General features: G+C 37.7%; 1 protein-coding gene across 1 annotated transcript in view; it reads right to left on the bottom strand.

Moving 5' to 3' along the window:
• Positions 1–17,650, bottom strand: part of spns2 (SPNS lysolipid transporter 2, sphingosine-1-phosphate) — a 109,947-nt gene that overhangs the window by 44,171 nt on the left and 48,126 nt on the right. Inside the window, exon 3 of the mRNA XM_066660782.1 lies at positions 587–723. Coding sequence (XP_066516879.1) covers positions 587–723 — 137 coding nt within the window. The remainder of the gene's footprint in view (positions 1–586; positions 724–17,650) is intronic.

Raw genomic sequence — 17,650 nt, 5'->3', positions numbered from 1 at the left:
TGCACTATATAACTTTTGGAGCAAAAAAAATACCAAATTTTGCCTCAAAGACTTTAGCGCATTAGTAAAGAGAAATTGTTTAATGCTGACTAAAATATTTTAATCGCTCTGTTTATGGGTTAAAGCTTTACATACTGTTGCCACGACATTAAAGGCATGTGTTTTGGCCCCTTAAAGTTGAAGTATCTCAAAATAGTAGCTTAATATTTATTAAATGTGAAGTGGTAGATCATAGGCCTGGTTTAACTGTGAAGTGTTTATACGCTCAGGTGAGATGATGAAAGCAGGTTTTGTAAAAACGTTCTAGAGTTGTTTCAAATGTGCTCTACTAGATTTTTACTCAGCCATTAACTTTAAGTGCCATTTTACTGTCGTCCTAATTGAGTGATTTTATGATCTTCATTTCAGTTGAACGACACCCATTTACGTGCTTTTACTTTAGCTATGCTAAATAGTGCAGTATTTTATCTCTCACTCTGACACTGATTGGCTGGAAATGAAAAAGTGAAAGGCTGAAATGTTTGCCTATTTCAGATTTAAACTGGGTCTGTGTTTCTATGAGGATGAAGAGGAATGTGGCTCTTACCTCTTTGGGGATGAAGGAGCTCAGCAGTGTTACAGCTGACCACAAGAAAATGCCGCAGCTCAGGATGACCTTCCTGTTAAATCGGTCGCCTAGGTAACCGAAAATGGGCGCAGCTACCATGAAACTGCAGATGAAAACTGTGAAAGATAAAAGAGAGAAATTTCATGTTTCATGGTCCCTGTGAGATTGCTCAAATATCTCTTGCGCACCATCGTAACTCCAGCTCCAAATGAAAACATGTAGTAATTTTATAGGACCATACGGTATTGAGAAGCTATTTTGGACAATTTCTATAGGCCCATTAGTTGGGAGGTTTTTACATAATATAAAAGGCAGACTAAGTGTGCAAACACTTCTTATAGCAAGCTATTTCTTCTCCTTAAAGGTACATCTACTGCTGATACAGCCAGTCAATGATGCACATATGGGTTGAATAATCTTAGAACATTTTTGCCAGCTGAAAGGGAGTCTATGGAGCAGTTGCACATGAGCCAAATAAAAATATACCCAAGTGTCGGCTAAAAATGTATAAATCCCCCACCCTGGCAATAGAGCAGTTAAATTACATTCTCTAAAGTGACGGCACATCATCATTTGTGATTTGTTAGAATTGTACTTGTGATCCAAAACTTTACATTCAAAGTTAGTACCTGATTTTACTAATCCATACAGCAATGTTCCAATATCTAGTGTAAAGCCCCCTCAGAGGGTTAAAACCTTAGGTGAGATAATTCCCCTATAAATACTCTTGATTTAAGTAAGAAAACGTTAGGGGAGTAGGTGTGCAGAAATAATTGGACATTACAGAATAAGAGGAATAAATGGAACCATGTGTAGGCCCTTTATTATCTGTCAGTATGCTTTATCAAATGGACTGAGTTAATCTAGTGGGGAAGGAGGCTCTAAGACCGCTTGATTCAGCCTCCCTGCCCACTCCCCACCCACAAGCCCCCGGTGTCCAAGCAACAGCAGTTCCTGGATATTAGCACACGATCAAGGGCATCTGAAGGTCTAGAAAGAAACTGGTTGGTATACTGGTTCTGAGAGTATGCTTATGCCACAGGGATTAATCTGCATTAGGACACTGTATATTTATAATATTTCTTAGTGATCTATGACTGGATCCTGTTCTTTTCTAGTGCAAATTCCACTGGCTTTGGCTTTGAATCTTGCAAAACTACATGGCTGACCTTTCATATTCTCTGCTGTCTGTTGTGGTAACATAGGAACTCAAGACACTGAAATGAAACCAAAGTAAATATTTGCAGCTGGGTTATGCCACTCCAGCAACCGCATATACAACTGGGTTATTCCTCGAGTCAGTAGATATAACGCTGATTTAATGAAAAGAAGCACTGATGAGCAGAAATGTGTGAAAGTAGGAGGAAGCTGAATTATTACCCATTAACAGTCATGATATTTTTTAATGTATTATTATTATTAGAGATACCTAATGAAGAATATGATGACTTAAAATTTGGTATTGGTAAAACATTTTGAGAGTAGTTTTTCTGAGAGCCAAAAAAAAAACCCCCAAGCAAATGTATCCAAATCAAGCATTATCGCTCCTTTAAAGGCACACTAAGTAGCATTTTTACCTAAAAATTACATTCACTGATCTGCAATAGGGAGAACAGAGCCTCTGTTTTTGATACTCCAGTATGGAACCCTTTAATTTCAAGACAGTATAATAAAAGTGTATAATAAAATTTCTACAACTCTAGGGAAGCAGAAATATTACCTAGTGCTCCCTTAAAGCAAAATAAATCTGTTTTATTGTGAACCGGATAGTCTGAAGAAACACTACCCATGTAATTGCCGGGAATTGGAATAGATGGTCATGACTTGTAAGGGTTGAGGATGTCTGGACTGGACAGGGAATATATCCACTCATCTGATGGCATCAGAGGCAGAACAATTGGATTTGGATGGCTAAGTCACATTGTGTATTGTTCACTAAGAACATCATCCAGCATAATCTCCATGGAGAGATATTGCAGGTTGGGTGTGTGTGTGTGTCTGTGTGTGTGTGTGTGTGTGTGTGTGTGTTACGTAACACTGAGATGTGTTTGCTGTATTAGGGTGATGATGCAGCCATGACCTTGACCACGTTTTATCTTAGTGAATATCTCTCGGTATGTATCTCAATTTTCATCACAGGTACTGTTTTTTTTATTATAAATTAACCTATATATTTATTTTAAAAAAGCCATTCTAGTTTGCAATATACATCAAAAGGATATTCACATATGATTGAAGAAAATCAGATTTTTACATATAATCAAGTTTAATAATCAAGTTTTACAGGTAAATTATTCTTTAGCATTAAATACTACTTTATAACATTATTTCAGGTTGAAATAAGTGTTTTTGCTCTTTCATATGAAGCTCCTCTCTTCCACACATGTGCACATATGGATTGATCAAAGAAATCAGGGTAAGGGTAGACAAGCTCTGAATGCACATGCACCTAATCACAGAGGCTAAATCCAGAAATTATAGTACACTGTCTACATGGCCATTTGAATAATGAGATGACTGACAAAATCCAATCACCCGTCCCATTTTATTGTGTTGTCATGCAAACATACTCACTTATAGATAGTATACAGTCCATTCCATGCAGATAATTCTCCTTCAGTGAGCAAAGAACTGTTCCTCTAAGAGATTACAGTCGTGAGTAGTAGAACACACTCCCTCAACCCAATTTTTTTTTTTTGCCCCTGATTACTGTATAAGCTAAGCTTGGCCACACACAAGTAGCTCCAACATAGCCAACACACAGTTCTCTGCCAGATATTGATGTCTGCATTGGGACCTTTAATAACCTCCTTTTTGTGAAGAAGGTTGAAATTTGCTGAAGCCACAAGAACAATGCAGTCCTGTCCTTGGCTGGAAATGCTGGGATTCAAGCCACATGTGTGCAAACAATACCTCAGCCACAATATTACAGGATTTTAATCTGCAGCAGTTCAATAGCTGCCACAGCTATGATATAATTGTACAATACAATGTACACTATATGTCCAAATGACCCTTCATTATGAGTGAATTTAGTTAATTAAAGGTCCCTTTTCAACTGTGAACTTGTCCGAGTTTTGTGATGCAGATATAACCACCTAAGACAAGTATTTCAACTTGTTAAACTCATGTTTTAGTAGCATTTTTACATCACCCAGTAAGATGCCTTCTCAGAAGTTATTCCTCTTTTAAGATTCCACTAGACACTGAGAATATTTCAAGGGATCACTCATCCTTGCAGCAGTAACTATATGCAGTAACAGGATTATATTGCACTCTGTTTTTTAAAGATATTTTATAGTACATTTTATAGCAGTTGAATTACGTTATGCTGATATTTCAGGTCATGCTCTACTATCCCTAGTGCTAGCTTTATTGCTGTACATATATTATAAAAGACTTTCACAGAGGCCTACATCAGAAAAGATTTTCTAGCCCTGCTAACTGTGGCAGACAAATTTTTCTTCTTTTGCTTAGTAAGCAACTTTTCCCCTAGGCTTCTCGTTGTGCAAACAAGAGGCTTTGTGGTGTCTGTGGGATTTATTTTGCAAAAACACAGCTTTAACTTGCAAGATGGGCATGTCGTAAACAGCATATATTCCAGCAATTGTCAATCACATGACTGACTCATTAGAACAACGATGGGGAAACAGTGGCGGATTGAGCGAGGACAGTTTACTTTTGCTCATTTGTAAGCCCAACCACTTTTTCCCCTCTTTGAAACAATGGCTTAATACCCCAAAATGGTTTCTCTCTGATTACAGTAGAAGTCAGCATAGTCCCCACACCAACAAATATCGACTCATTACCAGTTAATCACTACATATGCCTACAATAGGTAATATCTAGCTGGTTGATATTTATTTGTATTACCCATTGTTTAGTACCCTAAAATCAACAGGTCTTCTCTGAAAGCCAGTATAGTCCAAAGGCTCCTTCCTTTTATAAATACAGAAAAGTTATTACAATTAGAAACTACCAAATGCTTGTCTTTCATTAAATGTAATCACAAGGACACAGCCATATCCTGTTTATATGTAAACAGAAACACAGGAACAAATACCACCATTTTATTATGATTGTTGACTAATAAAATGGACATGTGGACGTTTCTCTCTTTAATTTAGGTGTCATCAGTATCTACCACACCTCACACTGAAATTTCTTTAGTACTAAGGCGATACCAGACTCTATATGACTCACTAATGGAGGAATGTCCAGTGAATTGGCTCTCAAAATGCTCTCAGTGACTGTCATAGGTTGACAAATAGTTAAGGCGGATATGTTAGATGAAAACAAGTGTTGTACTCTAACTGTGTCTTAAGTGCTGCATTAATGTCACAAGTTGTAAATCTCCGAGGTCTAAATATAACGTTTGATAACTTTGTGTCTCTAAGTGATATACCAAACTCTGGATAGGACTTAAAAGCATCTTTGTTCTTGTTGTATGGGAGGAAGTGCTCTATCTCACACACACACACACACACACACACACACACACACACACACACACACACACACACACACACAGAGACATGCTCACTAATGGTATACAAACATTTATGCTGTGTATTGTGCCTGTGCTCTATTGTGTAATGCTAAATTAAGCTGATGAGTGTACTACTGTACTCACTCAAAAGCTTTTAGTTCATTCCCTACAGGCCAGAGTGGAGGGGTGGGGGGCCGGGGTTGGGGGGGTGAGAGAGGTGTGGCTTGAAACTTTAATTGTTGATTTTCTAAAGAAAAACAATAAAATGTAAAAAGTTTACAAAAAAGTATTATATTATTAATTATAAATGTCACATGACTAATATTAATGTGAATAGACTTTAACACCACTTCTTCTGGCCAGTTCACCCTGAAGTATTTTTTTTATGGCAATGGCACTATAGAACTTTATGCTTTATGCAATATTTTTTAAAACTGTGACATTTCCAGTCACAACTGCCATTACACATATTTTATGCAAGTTCAAACTTATTTTTAGTGTACATTAGATTATATATACGCCAAAGACAAAGACTCCTATTTAACCATGCAAGACCCGTCTGACCACAAAAAATCTTCAGAAGACAACATAACAGGATGTGTAACTGTCAAGAAGCCGTAATTAAGAAAAGGAAATAAATGACGACGTTAATCACATCAAGTAGCTGCTAGTGTTCTCAGAAAAATAGACCAGACCTCAGTGTCAGTGAATCTGTCTGGATTTCTTGTAACCATTCTTGTAAACGATGTAAACAATGTCTAAAACTGAACTTTGTAAGTGCAGAAAAAGATAAAAGATTCTTACAGGCGTCTTTGAAAAACTGAAAGCAAGTCTCCCTCAAAGAATACAGCATGCGTGTAAGGCAAATGTAGGCTGTTGCACAAGAAAAGAATTCTATGATATTTTCCACATAGCTCTACAGAATTCAGAATCAATCAGTATTACTGAAGTGTGATGAGATTATAAGGGACTGTGCTTACTGTTTCTACTAAAGTGCACAGTGTGTACAATCTTCAGATTGGCAAACACTTTAGATTAGCTTTCCCTCTAATCCTCTTCACTCAGGCCATTATCACCTTCAAATAGTGCACAAAGCTGCTGAGAGACTCTTGCCACTGGACGCGTGGGAAAAAAGTAACAACAGACACAGCGAGAAAGGGAAGTGTTGTATGAGAATTAGCGGTCTAACCTCCATTAACCTGCGTGCATGTTAAAGGTTGGGCTTGTCATAATGTTACAGTTAATGACTTTGATTTCCTGGGAGCATTGGCCATAATACATGACAGTTAAAGCATGTGGTCTGTGTGCACCTCTTAGAGTGAGAGGAATGGAGGGAGTACAAAAGACATCAAGGTACAGCACATTACCAGAGCAAATGTACAGCATGTGCTGAGAAATGCCTTCTAAAATATGCAGGCCTCATCTTTGTAGCCTCTTTATATATGTATAACATACCACTATGCATGAATATTCATACCACTGTGTAGCCAAGCTCGTTTGTTTTTTTTTTCTATGTAAGGTTTTCCACAGGGCCATGAGGTCAGATTTATCTTGGTTCTCTAGTGAAGAAAAGGAACCCGTAATGGGACTGTCCTCAACAACTAAGCTTTCGTAAGCTTTTCTAACTCAACAAAAAGCCAGTTCCACCACTTTGCTAAATGTCACAGTTATTATTTTACCTTGCCAACTTGTTCTCTGTGGAATACAAGTGCACAGTCGTGTTTCCAAGGCTAAGATGTCCCTAATTTTAATAAAGCTAACTGTAATCCTTACAAGTTACAGATATAGCTGACATTTTTAACATGGGTTCATCATTTCTCAGTTCAAAAGCTATGAAAGTTTATTTTTATGTTTAAGCTGTGTAACTAAAACCACCATTAAAACAACATTTTAAGTGTAGCGTAATTTACATTTACCACACTGTCTTGAAATGAAGGGCGGGAGGGAATTGGGGCAGGGGTTGGTTTCTTACCATCCTCCACATGTTATATAGTGCGGTTTCTGCAGTGCTGAGCCGAGAGCAGCAAACTCAGAAGCTCTATTCTCTATATCACAGGTCAATGAAGCATCACAATGATTTTGAAGCTGTAATTTCAATGTAAAAATGCTACCTAGTGTTCCTTTAATGTGTAAACTTAAAACTGAACAATAATTTAGTGTACAATTTAGTATCTGGTGTTTGGTAAAATAACAATAACTAACCATTTAAAAAGCAATACCACAATGCAGATTATTTAGTAGGTAAATATATAGAATATTAAATATTATGGCAATTAGTTTCAATTTATTATATTTTTTTATTGGATTGTACAAAAGTGGACTTTCACTAATTATTTTCTTTCCTTGAAATTCTGTTGACACTGCTTCAAGAATTCACTCAACCTTCCACATTGAAGAAGGAGAAAGAGAAAGAAACTGCTGTGACCCATGTCTCTCTATGACATTCTTTGCCATCATATGCTTCAACTAAAATGTATAAGAACTTCCCTTTTCTGTTTTACGTACCATGACAATTGATTTGGTTCTAGTGTGGAGTGATAAATCTAATGCTTTTGTTGGCCAAATGCCATAAAATCCTCAACAACAGTATAGACAACAACAGTATAAACATTTCCAGAAGAGTAGAAGCCCTTACAGCACAATCCGCAATGTATTCTCTTGACTACTGGATGAAGTGTCCACAAATCTTAAGCTACACAATGTATAAAGACCATTAGCTGCTGTCCTCTCGCACTGTGAAATCCTGAATCCTGACACATAAATCATGTTCATTTGGCAATACCCAGCTTTTAGATGGTGAGTGATAGAGTCGTACCTTGAAAAACATACGGGTCATTCTTTTCAGGTTGGTCTGACCTGAAGCTATCCTGGCTTACTAGCATTGCTATCTATTTAAACACTCTCATTATCTGTGTTTTTGCAATGGTTTGCATTTGGCTCATCCGACCTGTCCATCCAGTAGATTAATGAATGGAAATTACAGGTCAACACAGCCTTCCATTAAAAACTGGGCCCATCATTTTGTACAAACATTTTCAAAGACCTGGTTATGTTTTTTCACCAGGGAAGAGCATATAGTAATGGTTTCATAAAGTATGTTCAGAGTTGTCTTCAAGCTGTCAGACAACATTTTTTTTGATGCTAAGCTTAAAATGGACCATTGCAGCTGACTCACTCTTCAGCTCTATCAAAGTGCCACCTCTTGTAACATTAGAGAAGTCTCTTCAGGGAAATGCCAGCATGGTCCTCTGCCAGACTCTGGGCTTAGCTTGCAGTTTGAAACTGACAGTGAAGCTTAGGGAAATGGGAGTTGTTGTTATTTTATTCCTATTTTTGTGGTTTTTCTGGTGCTGGAAATATCAGTTCTAATCCCTTATGAAGAAAAGGTTACTCTATATGTTTGGTTCTGAAAATTGCTTCTTTACTTTTGCACTGGCACTATGAGGCTAATGTAGCTAAGAAGGTACGGAAGGTAATGTACACCATTTAGCATTGGTCACACCACAAAAATCACCTCTGAAATATTTTGTGTTGTTAAATAGACCTTTTGGCTAAAATTAAAAAGTTTTTTTCATCACTGTTTCTGCTTATTCTAATCCAGTAGGAATATCACAATATTTTCCTGAGTGAGATTTTCCTGTTTAAAAGTAGAAAAACACCTTAACCACATCTGACAGCATATCTTCACTGAAAGGGTAACGTCTGGAAAACACAGTTTGACATGTTTCTTTTCTCTATTCCTTGAGCTGCCTAATGCAGGTGTAAGCCAGAAATTACTGACTTTACCTCAAGGAAACATTGCTTTAGTGGGAATTCCCCCTATGGCTGTAACCATATCTGTGCAATGTATGCTGGGAATTGTAGTGAGACAACATTGATTAACAAAAAACTCCAAAAGAATCCAAAATTATGAATATTCTCATGCTGTGAGACACAGTAATGGTGCAGAAATGAGACATTAAAGAAGCAATCAGTAATACTAGCTGCAAATTTTTAAAATGGCTACCTCTGTCTTATTTTAAAACACTGGAGATTTTTCTGCCCCATACTTGCTACACTAGCAATAGGTAAAAATTAACAAGCCTCCAACATTTTGCCTATATTTACCATCTGTGTATTTGATTTCTATTTCTACCTTACATGTGTCAATAAAGGAGACTCATGTTATCTTCCTTATAGATTATTCCCTTCCACCTTAAATGTCATTTTAGGAGGGAACTGTTTGCTTCTTATTTGCAATTTTCGTAATCAGATGTTTCATTCCAATTAACAATACTAATGTTGGAGTTGTTCTCCAGCTTCTTATTTGAAATTTCTTTTCTACGTTGAATATACTCTCTGTAGCACTGTTGTCAGAAATGCCCGTGCTTGAACCTATTTCCCTATATCCTTAATCTCTGATGAAACACCCTGGTCATTTTATGATTTAGTACAGTAAATATATCATACAATGCTCCTTTAAATTCTAGTTTTAGGCCAGAATGATTGTTCAAATAACCCTGTAAAACCAGCTACTACTGGTATCCCACTCCCCACTCACATTCCAGAGAAAAATCCCAACATTAATAGCCATTGTCCATCTGCATATATTGTTTATATACATTGTTTGCAGTAGTGGCCTACTGCTGTGACTCCTCTAGCTGTGTTTAAATGACATACTGCCAGTGAAGCAAATCAAGAGCAACAAATTAAGATAAATAAGACGCAAGCACATGCACATGCCCGGAAATCCTTTGCTTTGGGGTCCTGCGAGAGTCTTTCCCCAACACTCATCTGCAGCCATGTTTTCTTCTTGCTTTCCGCAATCTTCTCTTCATGTTGCCTAAGTGTTTATGTTACGAATGCTCTGAATGCTCTGGAGGAAATAGCTTTGATGGCTGTAGGACAATGGCATGTAATGAAGGCTATGATTGGCCCATTTCAAGCAAAAATATGAAAGCTACAGTCAGTGCCACTCTTGGCCAAGAGTAGAAAACAACATACCTAAAGAGTACACAGAGTTTCTAGTTTGTCTGGTTTTTGCTCCTCTCATTGCTCCCTAGCAGCGCAACACATTTCATTTTCCATTCCACCGGAGGATTTAACTAGTAGTGGGTTCTTTCCCAAATTCTAACAGAATCTACAGTCCTCCACTGCTGCTGTGTTGTATTGTATTGTAAACACACATTGTACATATTTAAAATGGTAATAAAAAATGAAATTTATTTCAAATATCAGCTTAAGCAAGCCTTGTGCATTCTGAATAATTCAGCCATTGTGTAGTGACAGGCAATGGAGTTGTGTAATGACTTTAGCATTATCTGAAATGGATCTTAATGATACACATCAGAATGACTGAGGACATCCCGTGACAAACTTAATTACTGTAAATTTCGTCCTTGCACTTGCACTGAGCCTGTGTGTGCGTGTGTGCGTGCGTGCATGTGTATATGTGTGTGTGTGTGTGTGTGTGTGTGTGTGTCCGTGTCCATGTCCGGAACATCTCATTCATCTGGAGCATCACTGTCACACAATCACTCAAAACATTTCTATCCCTGCAAATGTTAAATATAATTACATGACCATCCGTTTATGCACGCCTTTAACTAAAACTACATTTGCATTCGTTCTGCTGTGCATCAGTTTGTGTGTGTATCATTTGGACTTCTGCAATATCAAAGCTGTGTATTGTCTTTTGTAACCCACCTACTCGCAGAGGTTGCATAATGACTGAAGTCTTCATCAAAACATGCGGGAACTTATTTCATATTCATATTTAATTTCCTCTAGAGGGTGTATTGCTTCCTGAGATGAAAAACTATTGCAGGTGTCTCACTGAATGTTTTAAGGCACCTTTGAGGTCACAATATATATAAATAGATATTTATATATATATATATATACACTCTCTATTAAATAGATTTTAAAAGGTATGAATTGTCTTGAACGTTCTAAAGTAAAGTACATTTCAGTACCAGTGCCTGAAACCACTGAAACATGACTGAATATCTTCTCATTAACTGTCAGTTTATTTCATTATTTGCCAAGTCCCTGATGATATTGCAGTTGTGGCAGACACCATTTCAGTTCAGTCATCTGTTGGGATCATATGTGGATTAACAGTATGCATGTTCCACTTTCCAGCCCACTGCACTTAAATGTGGAGTAGATGATTCGTTTATCTTAAAATACTCTTTACATCCTGATAGCAATCAGTGAATCATAATGCTAGATAAAAAGAGTTTCTATGTCAGCTACAGACCTATAAAAACCCTGTCCAATCATTTTATATTTGGATGGCTTACCTGCCTGTCTACCTACACTCTCAGAAAAAAAAAGTACTGTACGGGGACATTATTGTCACTGCAGGTAATAACAGTTAAAATGTACCTTTTAAAGGTAAAACTATGGTTTTAAAGTGGGTTTCAAGTAACATTACATTCTCTTCTTCGGAAGGACATGATTATATGTAAGCTTTCATTATACAACTTTGTAAAATAAAACAACAATATTAAAGTCCTGGGGATGAAAAGACAGAGAGCAAACCATCGATCGTAGCTTTCCAAATGTGAAGGAAACCGAGTGTGCAGAAAGCCCCTTATGTGAAAGGGACAAGAGGTAGGAGCATAGTGTTTGAAAACGACTCATCACACACATCACTCCAGTGAAGGCTGAATGAAGGGAGGTGGGAATTTTTCGGTTGGATTTTTTCAAAAAGTAGTTTACACTTACAGGTAAAATTACTTACTCCAAGTCAATTTATGGTGGAAGTACTTGAATTGAAATATACACTATGTCTAGAGGTTTATACACTCTCAGATAAAAAAAAGGTACAGTACAAGTACATTATTGGTCACTAGGTACAAACCGTGTAAATGTACCTTTAAAGATACAGCAGTGGTTTTAGAGTCCACTTGTGTTCCCCAAAAGTACATTACATCCTCTTCTCCAGAAGGAAACATGAATATTTGTAAACTTTCATTACAGAACTGTGCAAAATAAAACAACATAATATAAGTCCTTGAAATTAACACAATTTTAAAATATACACTTATACGTAGACAAAGTAATCACCACTATTTTAAGGTGAGCCAAATGTTAACTTGTGTTTCTATAATCTTCACAAAAAAGCATGAAATGAAATCGCACATGCAACACATGCTAAATGCACAGCATTGGCCATAGAAAGATAAAACACACTGCGCTGAAATTGCCTGGATTTATGTACCATCACCTTTAGGATGAGTTGTTTTGGGATTTATACGTAGTTTAAGAGTTCACTGACTTCTTCGTGTCAATGTGGCCTTTCCCACAATGCCTGAGTTACATCTCAGCTGTGAGAGATGTTGTTTTCCGTGGCTAGTGATTGACGAGTGACTGTTTAATGAAATAGCGAGGATGCCGCTCGTGCTGCAGCTCAAAGAACAGAAGAAGAGAGGCTTGAATTAAGGCCATTACTGTAATTACACGCTTTAAAGTGCATACCTGAGGAGCAGCAGGAGATGATGAGATGATTACATGGGCTTAAGGCTATGACACTCAGTGAACATGTGTAACAACTATGTGCGTCTGCATGTGTCCGCTTTGGTTCCATTGCTGTCAAATATCTGCCGGGTATGTCACTGCTTATTTGGATGTAGACTCTGTTCTTCAAACATGACGTTTGTCATGTTTAAGCATGACTTGAAATTTGTGTCCATTTGTGTTGGGTGTTGTAATGTTCATAGCGGTTTTGGATGATCAGTTCTATTAAACAAATAAAATAAAATAAAAAACGTCATTGATTCTATCCTGTCTTCTTAATTTTTTGAAAATATCCCAGTCTAGATGAATACAAAAATAGTTCTATCACAGCAACATTTATATTTATACATATGTGGGAATCTGAAGTCTAGTTCTATCTGCATGCGTATATTGCAGTTTTATGATGTATGTAACATGTATGTAAATGTAAATAGGGAACGAAGAGCTATTTGCTTTTCAGCCAGAGACAGGCATGCTGTGTGTCGTCAGCATTTCCAAAAAACATCAGTTTTTTGTGTGGTCAAGAGGCCAAAACAAAATAAAACAAAAAAAAACATTGTTTTTTAAAATAAACTGATCTGTGTTGATGAGGCCTTAGTTTCATAATATTACCCAATAATGTTGTGTGTGTACTGAACAGATTTTGAGATTGTGCAATATTAAGCTTGTAGCTTAATTGTAAATGTTACTTTATATAATTAAAATACCTCTCAGCTGCCGTGCTTACATAATGTCATCTATATTTCATCAGCATTAGTCTTATTCACTTGTGTAGGACCGTGTGAGGCGTTTAAAGACCCAAACATTGCAACCTCTTTTGATTTGGAAAGGCTTTAAACTTTTTGAGGGTTTCATTTGACGTTTAATCTCATCTAACAGTCTGTAAGTCATGTAACAAGTGCCAGAAAAGAGTGTTTGTGTGTGTGTGTGTGTGTGTGTGTGTGTGTAAGTGGGAGCTGTCATGTAGGCAGATTATGACTAACCACCCAGGCTCGCCAATGCCAGATTACAGCCTCTCCTGTTTTTATCGGAAACGTGTTACTATGACAACACAGGCAACGGTACCTGTGTGTAAGGGGGTGGGAGGGGGGGGGGGGGTTGGGGAGGCCTGAGCATCTTTATTGTTGCCGTAGGCAGCTCATGACTCTAGTCCTTAGCTGACCAATCGATAAAAACATGTTCCCCCCCCCCCCCCCCCCACACACACACACACACAGTGCTTCACCTGTACTGAATAGCAGCCTATTTATCCAGTGCTAACTGAATTTGGACATAAGTGTGTGTGTGTGTGTGTGTGTGTGTGGTTGGGTGGGTGGGTGGGTGGTAGGTTGGAAGGTGGTTTTTTGTGTAGAAGTAACATCGTGACTAGCAGATATAAGAGAAAATAATAAATAAATAAATACTTGGTGGAAATATTCAATCCACTTATGCAATGCTGTATATACTTTGTCCACCCCTGTATGTCACTGAAGCATCCTACTCCTTCCATTCATACTCTAATGGCAGTGCATTGCATTTATAGGCTATGTTTATGTAAATCTTACAAACTCTAAGAGCAGATGGGCTTTTCTTTATTTTTATAATTGTCCTGTATGAAATCAAACAGAATGTTCTGAAGATGTTGCATATGGACATACACTGCCAGAAAAACTGTCACAGTGGTGGTACCTAATTATATAATAATAATATAATGTAGATTTTTAAACTGTGTTTATTTCATATGCTCAATTTCATCTCCGGGACTTATACAATGTTGTTTAATTTTACACTGTTTTCTAATAAAAGATTACCTATATTTCTGGAGAAGTGAATGTAATGTATCTTTTGGGAACACAACCGGACACTAAATTCACTGCTGTTTCTCTAAAGGTTGGTTGACAATAATAAACCTCCACCATAGTTTTTTTTTTTTTTTTTGGAGAGTGTAGGAATGTCATGTGTAGGCCAGAGGGATAAAACATCCTAGGACTGGGCAATTAAGCAGTGGACGTGCGTCCTCTGTAGTGACGTCCTTGTCTGCTGGATTTAGCATTGGTTTGGGCTTTAGAGCTATTTTTTTTAGATGGCCGTGTGGAAAAGGGATATTGCAATAATACCAAATTGTGTTCAATTCATTTTCATGATTGCTTATGACTACATGCCCTGTAAAAATGTCTGTAAATTAGTGTAATGAAGTAGGGTGGCATGATTAATTGCATTCATGATATCATCACATTATGGGTTTCTGCAGGAACATGAGTGAATTGTGATTGAATTACGATGAACAGAGATGTTGTCGTGTGTTTTCATTTTAGCTATTTGTTTTAAGGAGTGAGTCCAGTGTGTCTTTGATTTCCACACTAGGAACACGTCCCCCATCCCATCCACACAAACACACACACACACACACACACTCTACAGTGATTAAGATACACTGCGCTCAGTTCTGACACTCTTACAAAGTGATTAAAATCTGCCTTTTCATCCACCATGAATAAAACATTGATGGCACTGAGGAGACTGCAGTAAGTGAGACAGAAGATGGCTGTCTCCTGCTTCGATTAATTACTTATTGAAGTATCATTCACTCAGTACATCTCACTCACTCTCTCACTCTTCACACTGAACTCATTCCTTGTATGTCATTCACTCTCTGGCCCATCCCTGGCCAGCCTGCTTTACTACTTTTACTAGCCTTGACTGAGGTGCCAGCTTATTAGAAACACCTCCCTTCCACCAACGCTCATTGGAAAACTGTATGGGGTCTCAAGTAAGCTGGGAGTCCCAGATCCCATTCATTGGCTCTCCCTCTCATAAACAACCTCAGTGTAATTCTGGCCAACATGGTTGCCTGTTGGAATAAAAATTGGTGGTTAGTGTTCTTCTCCAGGTGTGCTGAGCTTTCCATATATAGAGTGCATTTAATAATCCATACTTAATTGGATTTCTGCAGTTATCTGACTATTCGAGTGGTGATGTAAACAGCATACTCTGATTTCTGAGATCAGAGTAAGGTCTAGAATCCACAATAATATCCTGATTACATTCCTTCATTTTCAGTCTACGCCTGCACGCAAACATAACCGTACAGAGTGTAGAGTCACCTCTGACACTTATTTTGAATTTCTCTCACCAGTCTGTGTCTGAAAATTCATTAAGTAACACTCGTTCTCACGAGTCCTTACTATGAACACACGTCCAGAAGTTCGGGTCTCTGTCTGCAATGAAGGGACACGTTGAATCCAAGAACAGACACTCTTTTATAAAGCTCATCTCTATGAGAGGGCAGCACTAAGCAATAGTAGAAATCTTTAAAAAAGAAGATCTAGTTTTGCAGGTGTAGTGGGTCCATATGTGCAACAAAACGCAGCAGGATGTTTATATCACGTCTTTGTGTAAAATTATTGGCTGTAGCCAAACAGAAATCAGATTACTGCAGGATTCATGTAAACTTGTAGTTCTTTCGCATTATCTGATTACACAAGTGCATATCAACCTATTGATTAGATTACTCACAAAATCTGATTTTGTGCAGTTATCCGATTATTAAATGCATGTAAAAGCACTCACTGTATTAGGAGCAGTTTGCCTTCACCCTTATAGCTTGTTGGTGTTGGGTAAAATGGAGAGATTTAGATCTAGAAGCTGCTGGTTGGACCAAAATTTGAGGAGAAAATGGGGCAAAAACAAGCAAATAAGTATATAACTTAACTTTCTAAGTTTACATATAGTGATTGTAGCCAGTCTGTTGTTGCATAGTTTATCCGCACTTCTACCATGCCCATAATAAGAATGCAAATACCGTAATACCATGAGAAACTGGAAAATGGGGTGCACCTGCAAATAAAGTGACCATGCTCTAGATCTAGCGACATCTATAACACATGAATTATTACAATGTGTTTTCTGTCTCCAAAAGAATTATTATACTATTTCAAATATCTGTTTCTATGATGTGAATTTTTCTAAGGACAGTGATGCATATTAACTTATATGTGTAAGCTATGTAATGTCTATTAGTTGCTCGTTTCAAAGCAAATCTGGTATTTCCCCCATGTGCTTACAGCTGCAGTAGTGTAACTACTTTCATGCAGAAGATAAGATTATCTGTAACTGATATTTCTACCAGTTGAATGCATCGCTGTGAAAACACAGTAGAACTAAAGCTTATCTGGGTAGCAGTCAGTGTGTTTGGTAATTTTCTCCTTATCAGGGCATACACTGTGTCTCAAAAGTTTGGGTACACCTCTTATTCTTACAACAAAATGTTGTTGCTATTTTGAATGACAAGGAGAGAAATCAGGCAAATAATAACTTGCAACAACTATGTCCTTTATAGTGTGTGTACTATACATTCAAGTTTGACAATGTATTTTAGGGAAGCACCTGCAAGAACAGGTGTGGCAGCCAGACGACAAGACAAGGACGAGATAGAGAGAGAGAGAGAGAGAGAGAGAGAGAGAGAGAGAGAGAGAGAGAGAGAGAGAGAGAGACTGGAAGAGAGAATGAGTTTTACTGTGTTAAAGGCCTTTTGCGTGTCGTAACATGTTAGTGCACTGCCATTCACAGCTGTCTGTTATCACATCCACTGCATGTCTTTATTTACAGCATTTAGCACATGTTGCATGCAGAAAAGATTGCTTGTCAGAAGAAAATTTGACCGCTGTATATCTCTGTCCAGACTTATGGGTATGTATGTGTTACTCTGAGTGGACAGGCAATTATGCATCAATATTTCCAAGCAGTTATGCACACGATTTCCAAGCTTGGTTAGTTTATAGCCATTGTAAACACTTCTATAATTATCCCCCAAGCACTGTCTCTATCCATCTCACTTTCTGTTTATTCCCAGCCATTCTCTGTGCTTCTGAAGGATATCTGCTCAGGGCTAGTGGAGTGTGCTGAGCCTAATAACTATTCACGATTGTACTTCTCTTATTACATTTCTCCACAGCCTGCAGATGTAATGATTTTATCTAATTGCCCATTCTGTCTGACCTGCTGCTGGAGAAGGCCTGTCCAAATTGGGGTGTCCTTTTCTGCCTGACCAGCTTTGACCATGAGACAGCACC

This window comes from Hoplias malabaricus, chromosome 2 (genome assembly GCF_029633855.1).
Source record: "Hoplias malabaricus isolate fHopMal1 chromosome 2, fHopMal1.hap1, whole genome shotgun sequence".
NCBI lineage: Eukaryota > Metazoa > Chordata > Actinopteri > Characiformes > Erythrinidae > Hoplias > Hoplias malabaricus.
The sequence above is the reverse complement of the archived record's forward strand: the minus strand, read 5'-3'. Positions and strand labels throughout refer to the sequence as shown.